At 40.8% G+C, this 27,597-nt stretch overlaps 1 protein-coding gene across 1 annotated transcript in view; it reads left to right on the forward strand.

Moving 5' to 3' along the window:
* CFAP70 (cilia and flagella associated protein 70) overlaps positions 1-27,597 on the forward strand; it is a 1,838,232-nt gene that overhangs the window by 40,277 nt on the left and 1,770,358 nt on the right. Inside the window, exon 2 of the mRNA XM_044079382.1 lies at positions 6,934-7,067. Coding sequence (XP_043935317.1) covers positions 6,934-7,067 — 134 coding nt within the window. The remainder of the gene's footprint in view (positions 1-6,933; positions 7,068-27,597) is intronic.

A 27,597-nucleotide genomic window follows, 5' to 3' on the forward strand; every position in this document is an offset into this window, starting at 1 on the left:
GAATAACTTCTCTGCAGTAGCATAAAACAATAATGCAAGAGGCAGTCATCTAGGCAGCCATTTGCATTTTTTGTTGTATGACCTTAACCCCTTCCCCCCAATGACTGATGGATGCAACTGTAAATTTGCAGGTTGGACTTTCTACTAATATTTCTGTTGCACCTGAAATGAGTTTAAGCTCATAGTGGGAGTCAGGCAGAACTTTGGGAATAACTTACTTTTCTGTACTAGCATAAAACAGAAAAAAATAAAGTTTTGATTTATATTATAGTTGAGTTAATAATCATTTTAAGCAAAAGAAAAAAAAAACAACATTGCTTTGTAATTATTCATAACAGCACCACCCACTCTGATCCAGTAGACATTGCCAACACACTAGAGAATACATTCAGTGCCAGTTTTACATCAGAGATGACTACCCAAAGTCCACTTGCCCCTGAATCTCTCATATCATCACTACAAAACAAATACTGAAGGTGCTCTCCAAGACTAACAATACTTTCTCCATGGGACCTGGCTGTTTAATAAACAGTACTAAACAAGACCTGGCAGAGCCGCTCCTTAGATTATGTGACCTGTGTTTAACCACTGACTTTGTCCTTGAGGTTTGGCATTCAACAATAATGATGCCATTTCACAAGGGTGTCCTCCAACTAACTCCAGGAATTATAGGCCCAAATATCTGAAAAAAACATATTTGCAAAGGCACACAGCACATAACTGACCTAATAAACCATGATACTAAAAATATCATCAGGCTAGACATGCAACATTTTGGTTTTGTCAAGGGCATGACAAATCTAGTTAATTTCTTCAAAAGGGTAACACAAGCTGCTGACAGCAGTTATGGTATCAACACTGTGTATGCTGACATGGCCAAGGCATCTGACACCATATTCCATGCTAGCATAGTTAGGAAGATTAATGCATTACAAACAGATCCCTATATAATAAGCTAGACAGCAAACTGGCTAAAAGATAGAACCCACATGGTAAGGGTAGCGAGTGCCTCATCAGCGAGTATGAAGGTGACAAGTGGTGTCCCACAGTGCTGGGATCTCTTGAATTGCATTTGCTTTTCTGATTTCCAGAACAAGGATCAAAACTTGTGGCTAACCAAGTATGCAGTTGACTATAAACGGAGTCATTATCAGGTCCCCCTCTGACGCCCAATACCTTCGGCAAGAACTTACACTCAAATACCTGACATATTAAAAATGGACTCGACTTAAATGTTAAAAAGTGCATTATCATCACATTTGGAATAAAACCCCTACCACCAGCATACAATATATACAACACCCCACTCCAAAATGAAAATATTGTTAAAGACCTTGGAACATGGGATGACAATTTCCTCTGCTTTATCGTGCAACAATAGTAGTTAAAAAGTCCTCCTATTTAGCACAGTTAATTATCACAGGAATATTACCAAGATTTAAAGAGGTCATCGCCCCCTTATATTCCGCACTGATTAGGCCAGTTATTGAATATAATGCCCCCTTTACAAAATACCTCACTAGACATATTAAATCAAAAGACCCTAGAGATTTTTAACCAAGGTCATCCCTGGCTTAAAAACACTAAGCTACCAGAAAACACTGGAACCACTGTTCCTTTATTCAGTAGCTTACAGACTCCTGAGGGGAGATAACTGCCTTACCTCAGTGCTAATTTGGACCCAGTGACCCTAGAACTCTCAAATCCACAAATCAAATAACTCTACAAATAACAGAACCACGGATGTAATTCATCAGCAAATAAAAAATGGCAGAGAGAGATTCATTACGCAGCACCTTCCCTACCTCTAGAATAGACACCCACTGCAAATTAAGCAGCATGATTCATTACCTTGCTTCATACAGGAACTGGATGATTTGGCAGATATTCACAAATAAACCCCTAGCATGACTGCCCTTAACTTTCTTGAGAAAAGGTAACAGAAGAGCTTATGATTCTATAAAATATATATATATATATATATATATATATATATATATATATCTATATATTTTTTTTTTTGCATTTATGCTTCCCTCTGCTGCCTGCCAAGTATCAGCCACACTGTGACAGTAAGGCTGATCTGTTATCCTTTCACTGGGGTGAGATTCATCCAACAAGGACCATCATTTAGGCAACCATCATTTTTTCCCAAACAAACCTTAATACTACAATTCAAGGCACCTGACATTCTCAGTTTCTATGTAAGGGCCCTGTTGTCCCTCTGTACTGGAGGCAGGATGTGCATGCTTCTATGTATGACTTTCGCCAGGATGTTTCTCTGAAGGACTAATGCTGAAGAAGCATAGCAGCAGCCAAGCAAACAGTAAGCATTATTCTTCCAACCGCCATAAGGTTCTTGCACTGCAGCAGAATGGACTACTAGCCTCATCCCAGGAAGGGACACACACACACACACACACACACACACACACACACACACACACACACACACACACAGACACAGCTCTTCCATTGTCAGAGATGCTAAATAAACTTAAGACAGACACAACTTCAACCCTGTATGCCATAGAACCAGGCAATGCATTCCAAACTGATAGTATTTCTAAACCCACTATTAGCAAAAATATCTTCCACCGTTCTTTCATAGGAAAAACTTCCTAATGATTTCTTCCATTTGTAAAACTGACATTTCTGTGGTGAAGCAAACAATTTTTGACAATCAAGTTATTTTTCAGTAGAGGCTTCATATTGTCTAAAAATACAATGTTTTCTTTGTGCAGTATAGTGTCTGTACTCAAAAAATGATGAAAAACATTTTTAAGTTTCCATTTACCAATTCTGGGGATGGCGACATTACAGCCAACTGTGCAGCCAGTCCCTCAGCTATCCCCATTTAAAGCAAAAACAGATAAGTAACATTTCTCTTATATCTTGTGGAACTAAACATACCCTATAAAAGATACTTGTTTGAATCATTTAGCTTCACTGCGATTTAATTTCTTAATTTGGCTCTGCCTTTTCCACTCCTACTCGGTGAATATTTTCTCCAAATCATTATGCCATTTTAATTTTAAAACTTCGTTGGGCAGCTTTAGGTATAATGAAAGAGGGCATCTGCATTTGTTTTTCAAATGTTGTCACTTCTTTTAAGACTAAACCAATTTCATGTTTAGATCCAGTTATTATAGAATCATTCCTCTCTATCACTATCCACTTCTCCTCTGGTTAATAAAAACATGCCTGACCTGTGTAATAAAACTAAAGGGATTAAAAGGATTTTAAATGCTTGTATCTTACTATAAACATCCATACAACACAGCTTCCATTTTCTCAGTTTTTGTACTGTCTTTTGTTTAGTCTGTTCCCATATATGCTTAACTGCCACACCAGAATAATTTTTAATCCATATTCCTACATACTTCACTTTATCATGTCCCCATAAGTATGGATATTGCTGACCCAATTTGTATGTGGGTACATAGTTTCCCACTATTGCTTTTGTTTTAGCTTCATTAATTTTGTCTCGAAAAGGTTTGAAACTGTCTCAGTATGTTCCACAGCAGTGTAATGTCCCTTTCTGGTTTTGTCAGGTATAAAATAATGTCATCTGCAAATGCAGCCAGCTTTTCTTGACTATCATACTGATTATATCCTTGAATTTCTGAGACCCTTATTTTCTTTGTGAATGGTTCTAAATATGATGCAAATAAAGTGGAGAGAAGACACCCCTGCCTGGTTCTGCTCAAGCAGAGATTATCAGAGAGGACTCCACACATTAATTTTCACCTCCAATCCCTCATGTATCCTCCTAATCGAACTTATAATTTTATCAGGGAATGCAAATGCTTATATTGTTCTGCTCATAAAGTCCCAGCTTACTCTGTCAAATGCTTTCTCTACATCAAGACCTACCAGCAACAGTGGAATTTTCTTACATTCTGCTTCCCTCTGCATCACTGCTCTGTTAATGTTGTCAAATGTATGCCTCTCCTCCACAAAACCACAGAAAGATAAAAGGTGTTGATGAATTCAGATTGATTACAGGTACCACTATGAAGTCTGGCTAAGGGAATCATGATAAATGACAGAAGCCATGAAACCCAGCATCCTGAGAAATTCCCTGTCAGAAGCCTCAGATTGGCTGGAGACATTCAGGAAGATTTCCTTGTACTTACTGTTCTACATTTTCCAATGGAAGCAAAGCTCTTCCTAGGGATGAATTTGGAAGGTATTCCCGAAAAAACAGTGACTGGGAAAGGACAAGAGAAGATTTCTGCAAGATCAGTTGAAACCACAGATTGAGCAGGAATTTCATGACCCATAAAAGGAAATCCTGGCAGTTGGAAAGTGTCTGCAAATATAAGACAATCATTCAAAATAGGGATAGTTTTGAAGCCTGCAGTAAGCAATTGCTGGAGCCAGGCACTTTGCTAACAGTCTTTGAGCAATGGATAGATCAAAGGGTAAAACAGAGAACTTGGCATGAAGTCAGATACAGAAAAATCTTTAAAAATGCCTGAATTCCTTGCAAATTGGAATGCGATAAGTATCTTTTCGGCCCAATGTTACTATGAAACCACAGGAGGGTAATAAATCATAACAGAGTTTGGAATCTTGACAAAAAATTACGAAAAGGAGCGGTATGGACTGGTCTCAAGTTACCTCTTTCTTTGGCACAAGAAAAATTCTTGAATAAAAACCTTTGCTCATCTGACCCAAGAACATCATTTCTATCACACCTTAAGCAAGCATTTACTCTAAAATAAGAGAAAATACGAATTTCTGGTTTACAGTAAGGGGAGGATTCCCCTTTAAAGGAGGAAGGGACTCCCACTGCCATCTGTATCCCAGCTAGAAATGTCCCAGAACCCACTTGCCTGAGACAATCTAAAGCCACTGGAAAAGGAGACCAAAACATGGGGAGGGATTTGCTGGATTGTCAAGGTGGGGGAGGGGGGGTAGAAGAAGCAAATGGTTATTCTGACCTTTTGGACTGTCCTTAGTTCTGGGAGGTTCCTAGCAACTGGAAATTTTGCTAAAATGGCTTATTCTGCCTTCTGAAAAAATAATCCTGGAAAGGAAGAAAAGTTTATACTGAACTTAGAAAAAGAGGTCTGAGCAATATGTTTGTTTGCCTTTTCGGTTTTTCCCGGTTAGGAGTCGCCACAGCGGCAGTCAATTTTTATGGTGCCGAGTTGCCAGCCCGACACCCAACCTTCAGCGAAGGCACGCCCATTAACGTATGTCTTTCGGAGGCCACTCGACCATGGGGAGGACATACAGACTCCACACAGAAGGCACTCCAGTCGAGAATTGAACAGGAGAACCTCTTTCTGTGAGGCACCAACGCTACCGCTGTACTACCACGGTCTGAGCAATACGAGTAACTCCTTGAATAAATTTCCCTCATTCATTAAATCTGTTAAGAACCTCAGCAGCAAAGAGGCCAAGCAACCACATCTTTGTCTAGGGAAGAATTAATCTCAGCTTTAACATCTCTCATACGTTTTGAGAATCTAACCAAGGAAATCTTCTCATAAGTAGCTGCTCTGGGTACAGTGTCAGCAGAGTCACAAGAGCACTTTACATAATGTTTGGTTACCTGAAAAGAAGAGACAAGGAATTTAAATCAGTTTTAAACTTTGAAGGAAGGAAGGTTAACCGTAAACTTTCTTGGATTCTCAAAAGAAAACTAATATTTTAACATGTGAGTTTGGCAAGTCAAAATTCTCAAAGTTAATCTAACACAATAAACTCTTTCAAATCTGTTAAGTTCCCATCCTTGTCAGAAGGAATGGGGTTAGCATTCATGGTATGTTTAGCAGTGGAAGGAATAGGTAAAATAATCACTGCCTGATCCGATTTTGGGTTAGTATACATGTATGCATACATCTAAGGCATAGCTTTCTACCTTCCATATCCATAATACTACCAATCATAATGTGGAACAAATTGCCAAAATGTGAAACATTTACTAACAGCATACAAACTTCAACAAGGAAGCTCACAGGATTGTTAAATATGTAACTTTAAACTTATAAAAAAGCTATTTTAATGAATTAATATGATTCATTATCATCTACAATGGTTTCAAATTAAAAAAAAATCTTAATGAATGTGTGATGGACCCTTTCAATGAAGAACATGGACATTTTAAGATTGAAAATGAGGAATACTTGAGAGGTATGGGGGTGACTGTCAGGCTATTAAGAAAACGTTGTTTAAGGCAGACAGCACAGGAGTACAGACTGTGGAAAATCCAGTTTTATAATCATAATCTTTTTGTTGGGATATACAGATTTCATTTTGTTCCCACTGAAATAAATATTTTAATTTTATTCATATTCTCAGAAAATAGAAATCTTCTGGAAGGAAATCTGAAGAATTTTTCCCTAAACTCTGAATGTTCAGCTTGAGAAAAATTAACTGAACACTCCCTGTTCCCTCTCTTCTCGTCTGACTGGGAATCCACATTAGCCTATGAGGAGGGATATATTTTTTTTTAATTAGAAGTCAGTGAGGAAGTAGGATTTAACATTAAATGCAAAAAGTAATCCTTTAGCAAATGTCAGTAAATCTTCCTTGTCCATAGTTAAACATAGAAGAAATATGTTAACATTTATCCTTTTTCTTCCTGAGAGATTACCTGGAAACAGACTGTCCCATGACAGGAGAGCACCAGCCCAGGAATCGGATACCTTTCCCAAGCTAAAGCAATATCTTCACCTGCTCCTTCTCCAGGGACTGACGAGACTGATTCCCCTTACCTGGTGATAGCAACCATACACCTGCAGAAGATTTGCTAATCTCCCAGTTCTTAATGGCTTCCCAAGGAACTACACCAAGAGCCAAAGATGAATAGTCTGAAGAACCAGTTTTGGCCATAGCAAATTCACCCATCAGTGGCAGAGGCAGTAGTGGAGCCAGATGGACACTTAAAGATGCCCTAGTAATTTTTTTTTGTTGCAGGTGGGAGAAGAACTGCAAATAGCAGCAATTGCACCATGTTCAAGTCAAGAAAGAAGCCTTACAAGCAGGTAACAGAGCCTGAGATAGTCGGTAAACCTTATGAGCCAATCACAATTATAGAAATTGTTATATTGGTCAGTTTGTCCCCAAGTTCCTTAGAAGCCAGATGTCTTTTCTTAAGAGTTACCTTGAAAACCAGAGACTTAAACAGCTCCCACATTTTAAAACAGGTTTTGATGCTTCTCACCTAGATGTCACACGTCAACCTAAGAAAAATCTTAAGATGACCAAATCTCATGCTTCATCTGTCTGGTCAGACCTGGACATCTCCACTGTGCATCCTGATGAGTCCACTCTTCGGACCACCTATAAGCTTCTGCTGCTGTGTGCGTCATAACCCCAATGGAGGCCAGCATAGTGTAGCCTTTTAGCATGTCGACCCCACAGATCACAAGGTTGCTTCTGCCACAAAGGGAGAATGAAGGCTGGTTATTTCAATGGGACCTGACTTTGTTGTATCTTTCTGCTTTTCCCGGTTAGGGGTCACCACAGTGGAACTCCGGTCCGCTAATGATTGGCAGTAGATTTTTACATACCAAGTTGCCAGCCCCGACGTACAACCTTCAACTAAGGTACGCCCATTCACGCATGTCTCCACAAAGAAGATGCTTTAGCTGAGAATCGAACAGGACATCATCTTACTGTGAGGCGACAATGCTACCGCAGCACCACCACCGCAGTTTCAATGGGACCTGACTGCATTTCTCAAATTCTTGTTAGAGAGGAAGTAATAGGTTCTCTCGCTGACCTACTTCAAGGGTTGCAACCTACTTGATTTGTGCAAGCTCTTCTTCCCTTCAAGAAAAAGCAGGCGGCCAAGCATACCTCACTACTGTCAGGAACCCTCCAAAGGAGTGGTATGAATTTTCTCAAGGGCTATTTAAAGTCCTAGTCTCTACTAAACCTCCCCATTTCTTAGCCTATGCCCTCCCTCCTTCCTTCCACTTTGCCCAAGAAAAGGCACAGAGATACAGCTAGTTCTTCAGAGGCAGATTCTGACAGGGCTTATTCTTCTCAGATTTCTTCCCCTGTGGGGTAGCAGTCTGAAGAAGAGGAAACTATATCTCTAAATTTGCCCATGGAGGAAGTTTCCTGCAGAGATACTGTACTAAAGATGACACAACATTTTCAATGGTAAGGCAAAAAGGCGTCAGCCTTGCACAAAATATACTATGACTTGATGTACACGGAGGTCCTAAAATCTTCTGCTATCCCCCCTCCAGTCCTTGATGCTTTGCTGGATATTTTGGTCACAGCTTGTGTTAAACCTTGAATCCCATCCTCCTACTCTCAAGAAGCCTAACAGATTTTATAAAGTTTCTGATTCCCACCAATTTTTGTATAAGACCCCTTATAGTCTGCCCCTGCTGTCATCTCAGTGTAATCTGACATACCTTCTAAAATCCTGCCTTCTTCAAATGCCATCCTTGATGATAAAGATAGCAGGGCAACTGACAGGTATGGAAAAAAAGGTTTACACCTACTCCGTCTTGGCTTTTCGTATTCTTACCTATATACATAATGACCAGGTACCTCTTACCTTTGTTGGGGGACCTTTTATCTGATATGCCCATTATTGAAATGAACTCTTCTGCTGTTTATATACTGCTTCACAGGTAGCATCTTATTAATACATCTATAATGCATCTGATGCTTCCACCAGAGCAGCTGCTACTGATATTGTTGTGAGAAAATTTTCTTGGCTTAGGCTCGAAACTCTTCCTGAGGACATTAAATTAAAAATCCTGGATGCACCACTGGATAGAAACTCTCTGGTTGGACCTGCCGCGGTTGACATTTTCAAGAACCTTCAGGAAAGAGGCAAGATTATGCAGGATTTTAAACAAATCTTTTTATTTTTCTCCTGGTCAAAAGTTTCAAAAAACTACCTTTCTAAAGCTGGTAAATGTTTACAGGAAAGTCTCTGCATTTTATGACTTTGTGACCATTTACCTCTGTGTTTCAGCTGAACATACCTTACTTCCATACATAACATTTGCTATTAAAAGCTCTAGGTCTGTTCTCTTCAGCTCTCAAACTTGACAGGCTACTGGCAACATCTATGAAAAATTGCTTCTTGCCATCTTCAGAGGTTATTTTTAACTTCTTTTTCTTCTTTTCCCGGTTAGGGGTCACCACAGTGGATCACCTGTCCGCTCATGATTGGCAGTGGATTTTTTTGGTGTCGAGTTGCCAGCCTGGCACCCAACCTTCTACAGAAGGCAGACACATGCATGCACGCACTCATGCCTAGGGCCAATTTAGAGCATCCAATCCACCTACAGCAGGTTTTTGGGATGTGGGAGGAAACCGGAGCACACAGAGGAAACCCACACAACCACAGGGAGGACATGCAGACTCCAAACAGAAGGCACCCCACCCAAGAACTGAACCGGAGAGCCTCTTGCTCTGAGGCTGCAACGCTAACCGCTGCACCACTGCGGCCGGCCTTTTAGCACTAGCAAATACCATTTTTTTAGTAAAATCAGAGCTTTCAGGGACACCAGAAATAAGAAGGTTATAGTTCCACTTCCTAATGTACACAGTCTGTCCCACATTTGGGTGGATCACATTGGGGTCTTTCAAGTCAGCCATTTAGAATTGGTATACAGAAAGCTTAACAACTTAAATATAACCTAAGCAGAATGAAGCATTGTGAACTTGTGATCTCTCCTTCTGTGCAGTAGTACAGCAGTTTAGGAAACAGGAAATAAAACTGGACTTTACGAAAAGGCAAATTCTATCAACATCTTTATGCCTAGACAAGAATCCTGCTGAATTTTTTTTTTAAAAGGGATGTACATAAACAATTACAGATAGTGTGGTGTATAGTGCAGTACTATATAACCAATTCTGGCGAGCAGAAGTACTACAACACAACCCATACCATTCTGTACTGCTAAAAGTATTTAGGACATTTCAGAGCTTTCATAATACATTGTTTATCAGTAACAGCATGTTCCAGAACAGCACATTACTAGTTATGTCGGAAAACATTATGTAATAAGAGTTCACTTTTGTTTGTGCTCCTACTTGTTACTCTCACCCTCTGCAGATGTTTGCATATACGAAGATAATGCTTTATTTAAAAAAAAAAATCAAATGCAGCTCTGCACCCTGATGCTGGGAGAATACCTCTCAACTGCTTTAATCCAGGCTATGATTTTTGGCCTTCAAAAATACCCTCACTCCTGTTAGATGTACGATGTTCCTCAAAGTCAGAACTGTTCATGAGAATATGTTTAGCTTGTTTACCAGGGTTGTACTATGATCATAATAGACCATTTGCAGGCACTGCCTATTTTATTAATAATTAATTAAATACTTAAACTAAGCCCATACACAATCTCTTTACCAATAATTATATAGGATCTAGTAAAAAAAAAAAAAAAAAAAAAAAAAAAAAAGGCGTTCTCTTGTGAAAAATAAGAAAGTGCTCCTCACCGTGACTGTCTGCTATGATTTTCAATAATTGGAGGTTGAAAGGTATGACAGGTAGTGCTCACTGCATTTCTGTGCTTGGTGCCAAATATGCTAGTGCTGAATGTACACAGCTATTCAAACAAAAATCTTAATGAAGTAGCCTTAGATTTACATATATGATTAGCTGGCCAAAGGTGGATCTGACCCCAACATACTATGCATCCGTTAAAAGAAAAAAAACATTCTGCAGTTATCTGGTATTTCTTCAGTTCATATAAGCAACACTCGAAGAAGCATACAAAAGAAAAACATAGCCAAGATTTGTCTAACTACATTATCTTTTCACAACTGATTTAAAATACAGACATGCAATTACTAAATACACCTCATTTATATTTACTCCAATTCCAAAAATAAACAATCATCTGAAAATCATAATTTTAACCACAGACTACATGTTTGCTTGGGTCTCCCTCCCTTTGAAGCTAGTGTATCAGCTGAGAAACACTGCCCCCCCCAATGGTAAAAGATCAGCTTTCCATCTCAATATAACAGGATGCAACTGTGATGGGCAAAAGGAGCAGGACTGTATGCTCAAGCAAAACACAAACATTTTTCATGCACAAACACACATACTTTTTGCCAACTCCCAAATAATCCCTTGACTAATTTTCATAAATGCCCTCAGCTGAGAGAATGAAGACAAGTGAAAACAGTTTTGTGTAATTCAAATTCCTGATCTATGAAAATTGCAGGAAAGCTGCATGCTGGTGATCTAGCCCTCTGGAATGCAGCTATGGGTAGGATGGAATGCAGATACCTCCCTACCAACCCATTCAGGGATTCAACAATCTACATACAGCTTATAGATATGCTGAGACAGACTGAAAATATGTGGAACTTACATTCCAGAGAACAAACATCTATATTTAGAACAAAGACTGAAAAAAGAAATATGCATGGAATGTGATCAAAGTTTTCCAGTGAAAGTCCTAACGCCTGTTTACTCACTACATGGGACCAGCTCTCACTTGAAGACCTAAGAGGAAAATATTAAAAGGAAAAATTTCTCTCAGTCAAAACTACTTAGCAATGCAAGCCTATTAAAAATAAATAAAACTTAACATCAGACATAACAGTTTGTTTTTGCGTTACGTCGGTGTCTGCAAAGTAAAGGCTGAAGCTGTTTCAGTAAGATCAAGAGAAAAACATCAGCCTTATACTGTGAATCATTATGACAGCATCAAATACATTATCTGCTAGATTAAAGGCATTTGGTATCTGTCAGATCGTGTCTCACTCAGCCAAAAGAAAAGGCAAGCCCACCCACAAAACAAAACAGTTAAACTGTACAGAATTATATCCAATCACACACACACACACACACACACACACTTGAAATACTTATGGATTTGGCTGGGTAAATTATGGGCTCTTTTGCTCAATTTATATCTAGTTTAGAGCAGAGGAGATTAAGCCTATCCCAGCACTAAATATACACAAAGCAGAGAAACAAATGCTGAATAGGGTACAACTGTACCAAAGGGTACACATGATACTCACATCTACAGGCAGTTTTAAAGATTGACAGTTCTCCTACTGTATGACTTTGGCATACAGGAGAATGCTGGAGCACCTTGTTAAAATAAATGGGAAGGACATACAGATTCCACACTGAATTTTCCCTTGCCGGGAAGTGAACCAGAGATCCAAGCACAATGGCGTAGCTGGATCCATTTGTGCTGGCATCTCCAACCAACGCTTACCACCTCAGCAAAAAAAATTAAAAAAGCACTTCAGTGAAATAAGCAAAAAAAAAAAGGCATAACACGTCATGCAGTCAAATATGAACGTTCATCAGCTTCTGTCTTTGCATATTTAGACTGGCAAACTAAATGCTAAATAACACTTAAGTGGGCAACATTTTCAGACTTAGACCTTCCCTGATGCCCACCTTTCTCATGAAATTTCCCTCACTGCTCTAGAAACACTGTGCCAGGTTGATAACTTAGGACACAAAGTCTTGTGTCTGTTTTAGATCCAGACAGCTTCAGCATTGTTTTATTTATTCATTCAGAGTTGTAGTAGGTAGAGAGAGTAATCCTAGATAGGACGCCAGTTCTGTCACAGGATACAAACATATGTACACATACCAACAAGTAATTCTGAAGGAATGTGAATTGAAGGAATGTCAATTCATTTACAACATGTTTTTGGATCAAACAGGAAACCAATGTAACTGGGGAAAGCCCCTAAACATACACGGAAGACATGCTGAATCAACAAGCAAGGAATCCCAGCTAAGAATGAACTAAAGAACCAAATGCACGGAGGCTGCAATACTAACCACTGTACCACCCATAAGTGTCTTATTTCGAGTAAGTTATTGTTTTTGACTTATAAACTCTTCAGAACATTCCAGTAAGTCAAAACTTTCTCCTTCTATGCCAGCAGAGATATCTGTGAAGGTTAAGTCTTGACTCCTCCAAGGTGATAGCTCAGTTAGCTGCTTGGTGTCTGCTGAAGCTGGCATGGACAGGACTGACATGCCTATCCTTGGGGTGGAGAGTGGGTAGATCCAGATCATTTAATGCCACACATCATCAGAGGAACAACATTGTTGCAAGGACAACCCACAGGTGGGCATTCATTTATCAAGTTGCAAATGTGGTAGTCCTCACCTTAGGTGCATGGGAGTGTGTGCAGTGGTTCTTGTGGTGATACAGGTTTCCCAGTCTCCCACCGAAGGGGGGGGGGGGGGGTTAGGGACCATTCTAAAAATATACTCAATACCAGGATGCCAGTAAGGGAACAAACCACATCTAAGGCTGCTTGTTTGACAACAATCTCCAGGCTAGCACTTGTCCTTACTGGTGAATACCCAGGGCACTGAAACAAATGGGCCTGGCTGAGGGCAAGGGGGCTTAATGGTCAACATGCTAGGCTGAAAAAGCATACTGAAAAAAAATCACTTTTATAATAATAGTGAATTATGGTTCATTACAGCGGGACAAATCTGAAGATAAAGTCAAAGAAACTGTTCTGTTTCATGAAAGCAATCTAAATTTATATTTAAACCATAGATTTCTTGAGTTAGCAGTCTGTATTTGAATCACAGAAAGTTATTTACAATGACTGACCCTAAGCAGGTGACTTACTCTTCAAGTAGTGACTGCTGCTTCTTGCTATCCAATCTTACTATTTCAATAACTGCTTCTTGTACTATGAACTGCAACAAATACCCATTGCATTTCCTAAACTGACAACTACATTGCTTTACCCAACACAGGTGACTACAAGCATTTCTTTCCTTTCAAACAGCATGCTGTAAGGTAACTCTTAACGTGAAAATGGCACTCCACGATTCCAAAATGTAGGTGCAATTTTAATAAAAAATTTTCAAGGTTGCTGAATAATCCTTATTTTGTTGCCTCCACTACAAGTTCATCAGCCAGTTGGATGCAGTAGCCTAACAGGTCTGATAGTCTCTCTGCAGCAATGTCCACTCTCAGGAAGTACCATCCTAATTAACATGGTTATTCAAGGAATGCAGCTCTAGGCTAATTTTAAAGAACTATTCAGATATAAAAAAATAAATAAATAAATAAAAGTTATGTATGGGTGTTTTATCAGCCTAAGCTCAATAAATGCAGTCTTCTCAGTTTCTCATAGAATGTCTGGGCTCTCAATGGTGACTGCACCTTCTTGCAAACTACCTCTGAACCCTTAACCAAGGAAAAGCATTGATGTAGACAAAAGGACCCATGGCTGCAGTGCAGTCAGTTAAATGGCATGACACAAAGCTGCAAGTTAAGGATGAAGATACACATGCATACCAGCAAAGATGACAAATCCATAGAAATATATACAGCACAATACTTGGATTATAACATTATTGTTGCTTAAAATTAAATGCAAACTTTTTAAATGCTGAAAAACCTGACCCATCTGTCTGTTACACAAACAGCAGTAGCATATGTGACTGCATAGTCTCCACCTATTTCCCCATCCTCCCCTTACTTTTATATGCAGCAGATGCACACTTGCATGGTTTTGTTATGAGATCTACGGGCCACACAATAAGACACAACTAGCTATTGCAGCAAAATCAGATAAATGAGCCGTTAGTAGCTGACCTTATATTAATTATCCTCCCAATCTGCATAAGAATGATGGATATTCTTACCTTTATGTCTGTTCAGGAGTTTAACACTGTTTTAGTGTCTACTGCTACCAGTTTGTCTCTTCAAAGTTTTACTCTTATTATTTGAGGTTACAAGATATGTTCTTCCATATATGTTTGCATGCACACACTGAGAAGTCAGTGTTAAAAAATGCCATTCAATTTTACTTAGTATTGACTAACTGTTCTACTGAAGACCTGTGATATGTCTGAATACATTTGTATCAGCCTTATGGCCTGGAATGTGGAACGTGGGTAAAAAGGATCTTTGGATCAGTGCATTTACCCAGTCACCAAATTTAAGTAGATAACCATACAGAATCAGCCATGACTGTTTCACAAAATATTGCCAGTCAGGTGATCAGTGAGAGGCAATGTGCAACTCTGTCATTAGCCTTAGAAGTAAACAATTTGTGTGCCATTTGTGTTTTATACTATAGAATAAAGGCATAACGTACGTCACTAAGCACAATGACTCAGTCAGTTACATAATTTACTTAAAAATGAGATAATTACATGTGACTACAGACAATGAGGGAGACATTTATGAGACTAGTTACAGATCATGGGAAAATAGCTTTCTAATTAGTCTAGTCACTGGTCATTCTTCCTTATTAAATGCCTTACCATATAGAACATGACATTAAACTGACCACTACTGCGGCAATAGCAATGGACAACTTGGTGCCAAAGGCATGAAGTCTAGATCTCAAGAAGCTGTTGCTACAACCACAGATTCTAAAGTAGTTTTGCAAGAGCAGACAATTGGATCCCCTACATATTTACAAAGAGAGCTCATAGCAGACGTTTAACTCATTTCTGCCTGGCCAAATTTTCAGACTCCTGTATCAGTAGGCGGTTTTCCTTCACAGCTCATCAGTATTTTTTTTTCAAGTCTCAGAGTTAAATCAGTGCAGCAAAAGAAAGAATAAAGCGTTTAGCCATAGATATGAAAATGTGTACAGTAATTTATTACCAAAAAACAAAGAAAGCTCTTAACATTCTAACATCTGTGTAAAGGAGTGAAACTGTTCCAAAGTACTTGGTCTGGATTTTTCACTCCTTGCGTGCATTTGTTCTGGATGGGGATAATGGACATAATACAATGACAATTAAGGAATACTTCTATTTTTAAATGCATGGCTGACCAAGTATTAACAAAACTAAAGCCCCTACATGTACAATGTAAAATGTTGCCAGACATGGGACTCCAAGACACCAGCTGGATACTGGTTACTTTTGTTCCTGTTCCCCACCTAAACCATGCCAGGCTTGTTGCCTATCTTAGCAAATGCCTCAGCCTACAAGTACCTCCACCCTTTCTACCAAAAAGGTCAGTTAACACTGACCCTGAGTGACTACCATCAAAGCAAAGTTTATACTAATGACACTGTCAAGGAATCCCAAATGAAAGGCGAGTAATAACCCCTCAGTTTGGCCAATAAACACTGCAAAGCTGCAGTGTTTTTATCACTAAAGCTAACACATGCAAAAGAATCTGTGAGAAGGGGAAAGGCCAAATGGAAAAATGTTGCTGTCAATGCAAGGCAAAGAATAGGAACCTGTGCGGTTACCAAATGTTCACCTTATCAGGCCACCAGGGTTTCTCTGTGTTTTTATCATATCAGAGACTCACTTCTAAGCATTGCGCAGAGGTAGAATTTGCACAGTATACCTATTTCTGTGAGTTTTCTCCAGGTTTTCGTCTTGTGAAAACGAGTTTCGATTATATGGGATTTTGAGGTTTAGAAGTAGATCCATATACACACACACAAACATATGTACACTATATACATATATATGTGTGTGTGTATACATATATATCACATACACATGCATGAGTGCACATGTGTGTCATCTATAGTAATGCATCCTCTTCAATCCCTGATTGTGTTAAAAGAGCAAAATATCTGATCTTGTGGAGCATATTATCAATTGCAAGAAAATCAATAACAAGAAACTGGGAGAATGAATCTACTCCCTCCTTTAAAGAATTTATGAACATTGCCATTGAAATTCATCACTTAGAACTTATCACCATTAAATTGAGATCTACAGGAATCACTTTGTCATACAATATTTGGAAAAGTTTAAAAGCTCTATTAAAGAATGATATTCTTATGACAACTGACAATTGCTGTAATTTTATAATATTTCTCATCTAAGTAGACATCTTTCTAAATAATTGTTTTATATGTTTTTTCAATTGGTTTATTTTTTTTAATCTTTATTTTTCTTTATGTCAAATATTTCCTTCTAAAACTGAACTGTTACAATTTCTGTTCATAGTTATTCTTCAAAAAAAAGTCATCTATCACAGCTATCAATATCGTCTTAAAGCACAGCAGAAACAGTGCCATCAGAGCCTGAAGAATGACCTTGCAAAAGGCAAACCTTCATGGGACTAATGTAAAAGTTAAAACTGACCAAGATCCAGAATCTGATGATTCCTCCTCCCAAGCCATCTATTTCAAAGAAACAGAAAGTGAAGTAGAGATATTTCCCCCTTGGTGGAGCAGTTTCTTACTGCCCCTTTCAAAAGTAGATACTTGGACTGTACAAGTAGTTCCTACAGCCATACCTCTCAGCTGTCCCTGATTTTCAGGGACATCCCTGATTTTGACTCAAATTTTAGCTCTGTCCCTCTTAATCCCTCCTAAAATTAGTGACTTACGGAGGAAAGGTGGTGAGTTACACTTAAAGAATAATGACAATAATTAAGAGTTACAGACTTCTTTTACTTCAGAAAATGTGTATGAATTCATATGCTCTGATTCTGTCAATGTTTCAAGTTAATAGCACTAATATTTTAAAAGTGTCCCTGATTTTTTCGTGACTTGTCCCTGATTCTGTTGAAATTTGTCCCCAACTGGTTGAGAGGTCTGCCTACAACATAAACTGATCTGTCAGAGGAGGACTCAAAGATGGCCAAAGTAATTTCAGATATGATCTTACTCAACGATTTCTAGCTGCAGACATGAATAAAAAGAAGTTATGTACTCACCATAACGTTCCATCGGAGTAGTTGTACTTCATTTGTCTTCAACCTGTGGGAATACGGATCCGTATTGGGTCTGAGCCGGCAAAGATTACTAGCATCAGCTCTGAGCTCCTGACTCCTCCACTTACCCATAATATACCTCCACTGCCTTCCATCCCCAGATCTCGTTTGCCACAATTTGTAAAACAGTTCTTAGAACTAAAATGGCAAATTAAACTTAATGCTGGCTCATACCCAGGTCTTAATGACCATATTAGTATTATGCCCTTGCTGAAACTCAAATCTATGTTTTTTATGTAGACTAGTTATGGGGTCATTTGTTGTCATATTTTGTGATTTAATATTACGTGACATTTATTTTAGACATTTATTTTAGGCACTGGTATATGCATATTTTACAGTATTTAATTATATATATATATATATATATATATATATATATATATATATATACATATATATATATATATATGGTTCCACTTGAAATCATCGAAAGCTTGAAACTTCAAAATTCTGATCATCGAGACCAGAATATAGAGTTTCAAACCATCAAAGATTCAAAGGGAAAATACAAAAAAATAAAAAAAAACCTCTAAAAACTTTTATGCAGAGGGGGCTTTGCTCCCCTGCACCACCCCATGTGGGGGACAGCTCCCCCCACACCCCCCCAACTTTAATATACCAACTCAGAGATCACACTACAGTGGGGTAAAGGGAAATCTCTGTTTTAGCGCTATATGCAGAAGCTAACGGAGATTTCCATTCTATCTGCAGTGCCATCACAGAGATGGCACATTCACAGATATAGTGTGCAGGGCACCTTGCTGCCCTGCAGAAACACTAGCTTTTTCCCTTGTTTACTTACCTTTTTCTTCTCCTTGACAACATCGATGTTCTAAACACTCGATGATATGAATTTTGATGGTTTAGAATTTCGATGTTTTCAAGTGGAACCATATATGTATGTATATATATATATGTATATATATATATATATATATATATATATATATATATATATATATATATATATGTATGTATATATATATATATATATATATATATATATATACACACGTTATGGTGAGTACATAACTTCTTTATCTGAAGTAGTTTACTTCATTTGGTCTTCAACCTGTGGGACAGAGTCCCCAGCTACTAAACTCCTGGGAGGCCCTCATGGAAGGATATTCTGGAGCACAGCAGAGCCAAAGGATGCTCTCCTTCTAGATGTCAAACCCAATTTGTAATGGGAAATGTATGACATGAGGACTAAGTAGCTGCAGAGCAAATGTCATCCAAAGACACCCTAGACCAGAAAGCTGCAGATGTAGCCATGGACCTTGTGGAATGTGCTTTAACCTGACCTGGAGGAGACATGCCTTTGTCCTTAAAGACCTGCAGGATGCATGAAGAAATCCATCTAGCTATAGTGACCTTGGAAATAGGTTTGCCCAAAAAGGGTCTATAGAACGAAACAATTGATCAGATTTACGAAAATGTTTTATCCTGTGTAAACAGAATTGTAACTGTCTAGAAATATCCAACATGTGTAGTTTGTGTTCCATCCTGTTGGTAAAATTGGGAAAGAACAGGCACATTTATAATCTGACTGATGATGCCACCTTAGGAAGAAAAGATGGGTTGGGTCAAAGGAAAACTCTTATCTTTATGAAAAACCATGTACGGAAATTTTATGGACAAGGCCTGTAATTCCGAAACCCTTCTTGCAGAGGTAATAGCCAACAGAAAAGCTGTTTTCCATGATAGAAATTTTAGATTTGCAGTTGCGGCAGGCACGAAAGGCGGAGCAACCAGAGCTTGGAGAACCACAGTAAGGTCCCAGGGGGGAACAGGGGGCAGGATTCACGAAGGCTTGCACGGAGTCTAAGAGTAGTGTACGACTCCATGCAGCCCTCGCGATCCAGGTACAGCCCGAAATTCTGTGTAAGAGACCAGCTAAAACGTCTCTTACATGGAGTGGGAGTGGATATGCTAATCACCTCACTTGCAGCCGAAAGGCATGCAAATGAGGTAGATTAGCGATCCAGGAAGCCCAAAGCAGCCCGTGTAAGAGCCGTTTTAGCTGCAGAAATGTACTCAGTTGACAACTGAGTACGTTTCTGCAAATAACACAATGGAGCCATGTCAGCTCCAAATAAAGGGTGCATATGCGTCAGGCAACATGCCAATGGCCAAATATGTGGCCATTGGCAAGGTACCCCGATGCAAATATGAGAAATAAATAATTTTCTTTTTTGGCGATCGCCGAAGTTTAAACGTAGAGCAGCCCCGCGCAAACGGGCTGCGCTATATAAAACATAAAAATGAAGGTTATAAACCCACAAATGTGTGTTTTATGCAATACATGGATTTACAATGCAGGGACCAGAAGACCAAAAACAACATGGCCACCGTTTAGTGGTTGCTAAGGGGGGAAGCTGAGTCTAAGACATGTAACTAAGCATTAATAGGCAATCTGATGTAAATGAGTGTTAGGATACTGAATTCCACTGTCACATAGCAAATGAGCACATTCTGAGTAGTGTAAGAGATACATAAGGGGGAGGAATAGAGTAGGAGATAGGTGACTTCACAGGGGGGAATGGCAGAAAAAAATGCAGTTCATTGGAGGTCAGTGTTACATGACAGATGTCAGACACATATCATGGAAAGAGGAGTGCCACAAGATAAGCATGGGAAAGTCAAGAAATGGAAGTTGTACACTGTTGCTTACACCAAAGTTTCTTGCTGGGCATGCATGCGCACGTGTGCGCACCATGAGGCACGAGTTGGACAGTGTGCTCGCATGTAAGGTAGACTGAGCATGTGGGAGCTTGTTGGCAGACTTGTAAGACTGTTTGCCCTGGTGTGCGCGCGTTTTAACCTGAATAAGACGATTCTAAACCGTGTAAGCATGTGTGCGTGCGTGTAAGCCACTGTGAGCGTGTTTCTGCTGGTATGCGCATTGCTCCCCCCTGAGGAAACAGAAAGGAAACAGGAAGCAACAGAATTAGTAGGAAGCTAGCAGGGAATACTGCTGGAGCTAGCAGGTGAAAACAATTAGAAGCAGGCAATTACACAGGCAGAATAGTAGCCCAGCCAAGCACTTAAAACTCTGCAAACAGCAATGCAGGATGTTTCTCTCAAGAGACACTGCAAGACAGGAGTAAGCTATTAGAAGTGAAAACTGAAAAAGCTGAACTCAGAGCAGAAATGCTAGGGGCTGTCATAAGGAGACATAGGCTACTTGCTGAGGGTGGTGACAATGCAAATGGTGCCAGACAACCCACAGTGAGGAGACGGAGAACAGTGTACAGGCCCAGGGTCACCTACCACGGGTTACATGAGCTGGAGATAGTGGAGCGCTATAGAGTGGACAGAGACCTCCTGCAGCAAATTGTTGAGCTGTGCAGGCCACGCCTCACACGCAGAACCAAAAGAGGGGAACCCATCCCAGTGGAAACCAAGGTATGTGTTGGCCTAAGAATACTAGCAACAGGTACCTTCCAGAGACCAACTGGTGATATGATGGGGATATCACAGGCATCAGCCTCCAGGGTACTGCACCAGTTCCTGGATGCCATGTCAGCACATGTCGGTGATCATGTATATTTCCCCAATGCCCGTGAGGTATTGGCCAGCAATATGCATCTCTTCCAGCAAATAGCAGAATACCCTGAGGTAGTGGGTGCAATAGACTGCACGCACATACGCATCAAAGCACCAGCCGGTGAGCTGGGTAGGGCCTATATTAACCACAAGGGCTTCCCCTCCATCAACTGCCAGGTCGTGTGTGATGCCCAGGGCATAATAATGAATGTGTGTGCTGGCTGCCCTGGGAGCTACCATGATTCCCATATCTGCCATTTGACGCAGCTGTACCAAACATTTGCCAATGGGGACATCCCACATGGACACCTAGTGAGGGATGCAAATTATGCACTGGAGCCGTGGCTGATGACACCCATCAGAAATGCACACACACCTGAACAGGAACCCCATAATGAGGCACAAACACGTAATGTAATAGAGCGTGTGTTTGGGCTGCTCAAGTCACGGTTCTGGAGTCTGGACACATCTGGTGGAGCCTTGCAGTACTCACCAACTACATGTACCCAAATTGTCATGGTATGTGCTATGCTACATAATATGATCTTGCGAAAACAGCTGCAGCAGGACCAGCATAGGGCCGGGCCAAACAGCCCCCCACCATTGCCAAGGCCATCACAGGCAGAGCATGACTCAGAGGAGGAACAACCTGAGCCTGCCCCAGTAGGCAGAAGGAGGCGTGCCCAGTATGCCCTAGCCTTGGCAAAGAGGCAACGCATAGCACATACACTGGCTCAGTAGGAACCCTGGGAATGATACCCCTCATATAATAACAGGGATGCCTAAAATGACATAACCTGCTCTCAAACATGTACAGGGAGTGTAATGTGCATCCGACAGAGGCAGCCCTGTAGCACCACCTGAGGCATGAATGCCATGTGTTAAGCAATGTAACACCATGTAGTATATGCAAACTTGATGACCCTGACTAACATCCTACCCTCACCAAGCATGATGCCACAATATGACGATGAGATGATCAATTGCAATAATTGGCTGAAGTACTGCAGTTAGTCAAAGGGGATCCAATGTGTGCCAGCCTGGGATGACATGCTGAGCATGACATGATGCTCCACCTGCTAGGGGTGGTGTGCACCTATCAGTCCAGGCCTTATGGATACTGGCAAAGGCTGTTGTTACCCACAGCGTGCATTGAATAGGTAAGGCTCAAAACACAAACCCACCTCCATAGGTATCACAAGGGATAAGAACCTAGATGTAATGCTACCCAATGCCAGAAGTCTAAACAGCAAGATGCATGCAGTCTTAACTCCCCCAGTATGGAGAATGTTGATATCTGTCCTGTAACAGAAAACTGGGTCAAGGCTCACAACAGCACCCTAACACTACCAGGTTACACCTCATACTGTGCTGTACAGCTTCAAAACATGGAACAAGCTACAAAAGGAGGGTGACTAGCAATAATTGTCAAGGATAACCACACCCCCATGTTGGTATCACAACAAGAAGCAGCATGGACTAGCCATGGTCAAGTAACAGTGGCTAAAACTGCCTCCCAGTTTATAGCCTGCTACAGACTACCGTCCTAACACCAGGAACTGCACTTGGCCTATGTTGGAATACATGAATATATCAAGCCCTCCAAACCACATTATATTGGGTGACTGAAAATACCCAAGCATAGACTGGGAGCATTATACTAGCTCCAACACTGTAGGACAAAAGTTCCTAGAATCCATAAACCAAAATGCCCAGGAACAACGTGCCACTCCCACAAGAGGTGTAAGCATACTGGATGTGATAATCAGTAACATGGGTACTGGATGGCAAGATGAGAAGTGTATCCCTCACTGGTAAGACCAGACCATAGAGTAATCACAATGGATATACACATCCTGACCACAGTCCCTGGCCAGAAAACCACAGTGAAAAACATGTGTAAAGCAAAAGTTGCACTCCTCCAAACTGATGTGGAATCCATTAAAGGCCCTGTGCAGGTGCAAAATATGGGCCACACCTCAGAACCTGTTATACAGGCATTCCATGAACACTGCCAGGAATGCTTGGATTATGCAATCCCAAATAAAACCAAGACACAATGCCATACACGCAGGCATCTGGCATGGTGGACTCCAGCCATTACCAAACCATGCAAGAGAATGAGGAAGCTACTACATGATAGAGCAAACATAAAAAGGGAAGTCATCACTGATCAGTAGTATGGCAATAAAATATGTCCACACATACAATCCACTAAGGCCAGCTACAACAAGTTGAATCTGTGAATCTTGAGGCAATGTTACACCTGCCCCAAGTACACAGACAACCCTCACCTCCCCCCAAGAAATACAAATATATGTGAGAGATGCAACCATTTATCCAAATTGGAGGCTGAGCTTTCTCAACTCAGTACTGTCAAAACTAGTCAGGAGGAGAAGGTAACCACACACACCACAAACCCAGTTTCACATAGACCTATCACAACTGCAAACCAAAGACAAACACAGAAAAACATTCCCGGAGGCCCTAATTACAAACACACCACATCAACAGAGGCCTCCAAAGCAGACACCCAAGCAACCACTACCTCCAAACATAGCACATGCAACACATAGTACATAAAGCTGGTGTGCCAAACAGTCACAGGCCAGAAGGAGAAACAACATGCCTGATACAGTTGTAATAGGTGACTCCATAGTCAGACACACTGCTGTCCCGCTCACCAGACTGAACAAGGGAAAGGGTACAGTAAGCTGCCTGTAGGCTGCTACAATACGCCACATAACAGAAGTACGCAGGTCACCCCAAAGCAAGTAGAAATATGATGCAGTCATTGTCCAAGCTGGCGTGAATGACCTGAGATGTACCTCCCCGGACTACATGAAAAGAGACATAGATGAGCTCTCCGATTATGTAGTCCAGGCCGGTATGACACTGACCGTGTGCAGCATCCTACCCTCACCAAGAATGATGCCACAGTACAAACACAGAATGATCAGCTTTAACAAGTGGCACAATTACTGGTGTCATTCCAAGGGGATCCAATGTCTGTCTGCTTGGGATGTCATGCTTGACAAGCCACGCTGCTGTTCCAAGGATGGCTTGCACCTGTTACCCCTGGGCGTCTGGATATTGGATAAGGCTCTTGCCACCTCCATAGAGCCTTTTGTAGGCAAGGCTGAAAAGACTAACCCACCACCCTAGAAAACATAAGTGGAAAGAAACATAAGGGTAATGCTGACCAATGCCAGATGTGTAAACCTCAAAATGCATGCTCCCGAGGCCCTCCCCAGTATGGAGAACATTGATGTCCGTGCAGTGACAGAAACCTGCAGCAAGGCTCCTGACAGCACACCAGCACTACCAGGTTATACCTCATATCATGCGTTATGGCCCCAAAACCTGGACCAAAACATAAAAGGAGGGGAGTATCCATATTCAGCACAGACACCCACACATCCAGGTAACTGACAATGCACGAAGCATCGGAGACCACCCATGTGCAACTAACCATAGGCAAAACTGCTGTACAGTCTGTAGCATGCTACAGACCACACTCTCACACACAGGAACCCCACCCAGCTGTCCTGAAGACACTGGACAGTATGAATGTCTCACCAAATACCAAACAAGGTACTCACAAATTACCACATAGGTGGTAATCCATTATGTATGGAAGGAGTAATCAGGGACCTAGGGACACAAGTGGACAGTAACCTGTTATGTGACACTCACATTGCCAGCATGGCTAGGAAGACTGTCTATATTGGGCACCGTATCATGAAAGGATTCACATCTACGTCAACAGAGGTCATTGTGCCCCTATACTGTTCTCTTATCAGACCCATAATCTAGTACAATGCCTCATTTGGGATGTACCTGACCAGACACCTGCAGCAGATAGAAAGACCTCAAAGGTACCTCACCAAGAGGATAAAGGGTCTCAAATATATGTCATATGCTGCCTGGCTGTAGACACCCCAGCTGAATGCAGTCACATACTGCCTACACAGAGGCGTTGTATGCCTGTTGTACAAGGCCATGTCCAACACAGGAGTAATGGACATGCTCCACCCCAGAAAACCCAAATCCATTGAAGCTGTGAGTGAGAGATGTCAACCTCAACACATAATGAAATAGGATGTGCTGGAGGGACAGATACATAACCCAGAGGCTCCCTACACCCTGGAACAGAATCCCACTCCATGTTAGGCAGAGCCCCTCACTGACTCTCTTCAACAGGAATCTTGCCAAGTGGATGGATGATCATAGATGTACACTGGGGGTCTTCACTGTGGCACGTCCAGACAGAGGCACAGTAAAGTAAATCATAAATGGCCATAATATTCACATAGCAAGGGGTGGCGAAAGCCACACACACTCTGGCTAGGCTTATAAATGCAATAGGGTGGATAGCCTAGTATGAACCTATGAACCTATGAAGATACAAATTGTACAGGACACTAAGGATAATCACAAGGCTTTCTTAACTGTTGGTAGGAACCTTGTTGGGAATTCACAGATATGCTCTGAATCACTCAAATATTACAAACAACATACCAAACACACACACACATATTGCCAATATCCAACCTGACAGTTGCAGTGCAAACCCCCCCCCCTCAAAAAAATGCACAATATCTATCCCAGCAGAGTGCTGGCCCCCTGACATTGCAGATGCTGAGGTAACAGCCAGCATCTACAAAGCAAAACACACAGCATCAATGGTATGAGATGGTGTCCTGGGCTGAGTCCAACATGGACTCCAAGAAGAATGGAATGCCAAATAACACTACTGCTCAATGTCAGCCTTACCACAGGATATGTACCCAAAGAGCAGTGTACAACAGTGGTCCTTCTCAACAAAGGTGTTGCCTGAATGGATACTGCAAACTACCACCCCAGAATCCTGACAAGCTTGGTCTGCAAAGCTATGGAAAGGATCAGCATGTACCGCAGACATAAAGATACTGGGGACCTACTGACACTGGACCCTACCCAGTGTGACTTTCTTAAGTGCAGATCCTGCCCTTTAAACATGTTTGACTCATTTGAAACAGTCATTAAGGTCATTGATGAAGGGAATGTGGTCCACACAGCGTAGCTGGATCTTGCAAAGGCTTCCATACAATACCCCACGTGTTCATTATAGATAAGCTCACCAACTTAAATATAAACCCCTATGTCAGTAGAGGGGTTGCAAACCAGACCAAGGACAGAACTGACATGGTCAGAAATGCTGCAGCCATGTCGGACTACAAACCAGATATAACTGGCATCCCACAAGGCTTGGTCCTGGGGCCTCCCTCGTTTGGTATATATGTCCCATAGGTACAGGCCAACATGGAAGGACTGTGTCTGAACAAGTTTGCAGAGGACTACAAACTGGCCAACATATCTGACCCTCCAGCTGACACAAGCATCCCACAAAAGGGCCACATAGAAACAGACAACTGGTGCCACAGCCATGTTAGCAAGCTAATTGCAGAAAAGTGTATAGTCAACCCCTGTGGATATACAGTAAGTGCCCACCAATTACCACATAGGTGTTAACCCATTAAGTACTTAACATGTAATAAGAGACCTGGGGACACAAGTTGATAGATATCCTGCATTGGACAAGCATGTGGCTGTAGTGGTTACAGAAACATACCATATACCCACCTAATCATGAAGGTTGTCAGATCTAGATCAGGGGAGGTCATTGTGGCTCTGCAAGTCATCCTTCATCAGCGTTACAATTGACTACAATAGCCCCTGTGGGAAACACTGGAATCAACTTCCTATTGAACTTACTTCAATGCCTACCCCTGCTTTGTTCAAACAAAAACTTAGAATTTATCTTAAAAATCAATGGATATGTCCATGCTTTAACCCCGACTAAACTAACTCCCACTAATTTCCTCTACCTATCCCTCTCACTCTCCATTTACCTTCTTTCTATGTGCATGTATTACTTCCATTACTTTGTATGAGTTACCTCTCTGTAATATTCCTTCTCCTCTTTCAGGTTTCATCTCGATCTATCATAATCTAATTCTACTTCTCAGTATAATGCAGTAATACTGTAACCAAGTAAATTATCTAACCTAACTCACCGGCTAAGTCTCATATTGTACTCTTGTGTATATACATTCTGAAAGATATTTTAAGCAAATGTTTCTTTTTATCGCATAATTCTGTATATGTTTTCTTTAACTTGTTAAGTAGTAGTTAGTGGAGCTTTTCTCCTCGGGCCTCCACTGAAAATGGACATGTATCCAGTTGGACTAGCCCGGTTAACAAATGTAAAATAAATAAATAAATAAAATAAATAAAATGTACCTCAGCAGACACCTCCATCAACTGGAAAGTCCCCAAAAGTACCTCACCAGGAGTATCAAAGCGCTTGAACAGATGCCATGTGTTGCCTGATTAAACAAAC

The sequence above is a fragment of the Protopterus annectens genome, chromosome 8.part0 (assembly GCF_019279795.1).
Source record: "Protopterus annectens isolate FY-2018-M chromosome 8.part0, PAN1.0, whole genome shotgun sequence".
NCBI lineage: Eukaryota > Metazoa > Chordata > Ceratodontiformes > Protopteridae > Protopterus > Protopterus annectens.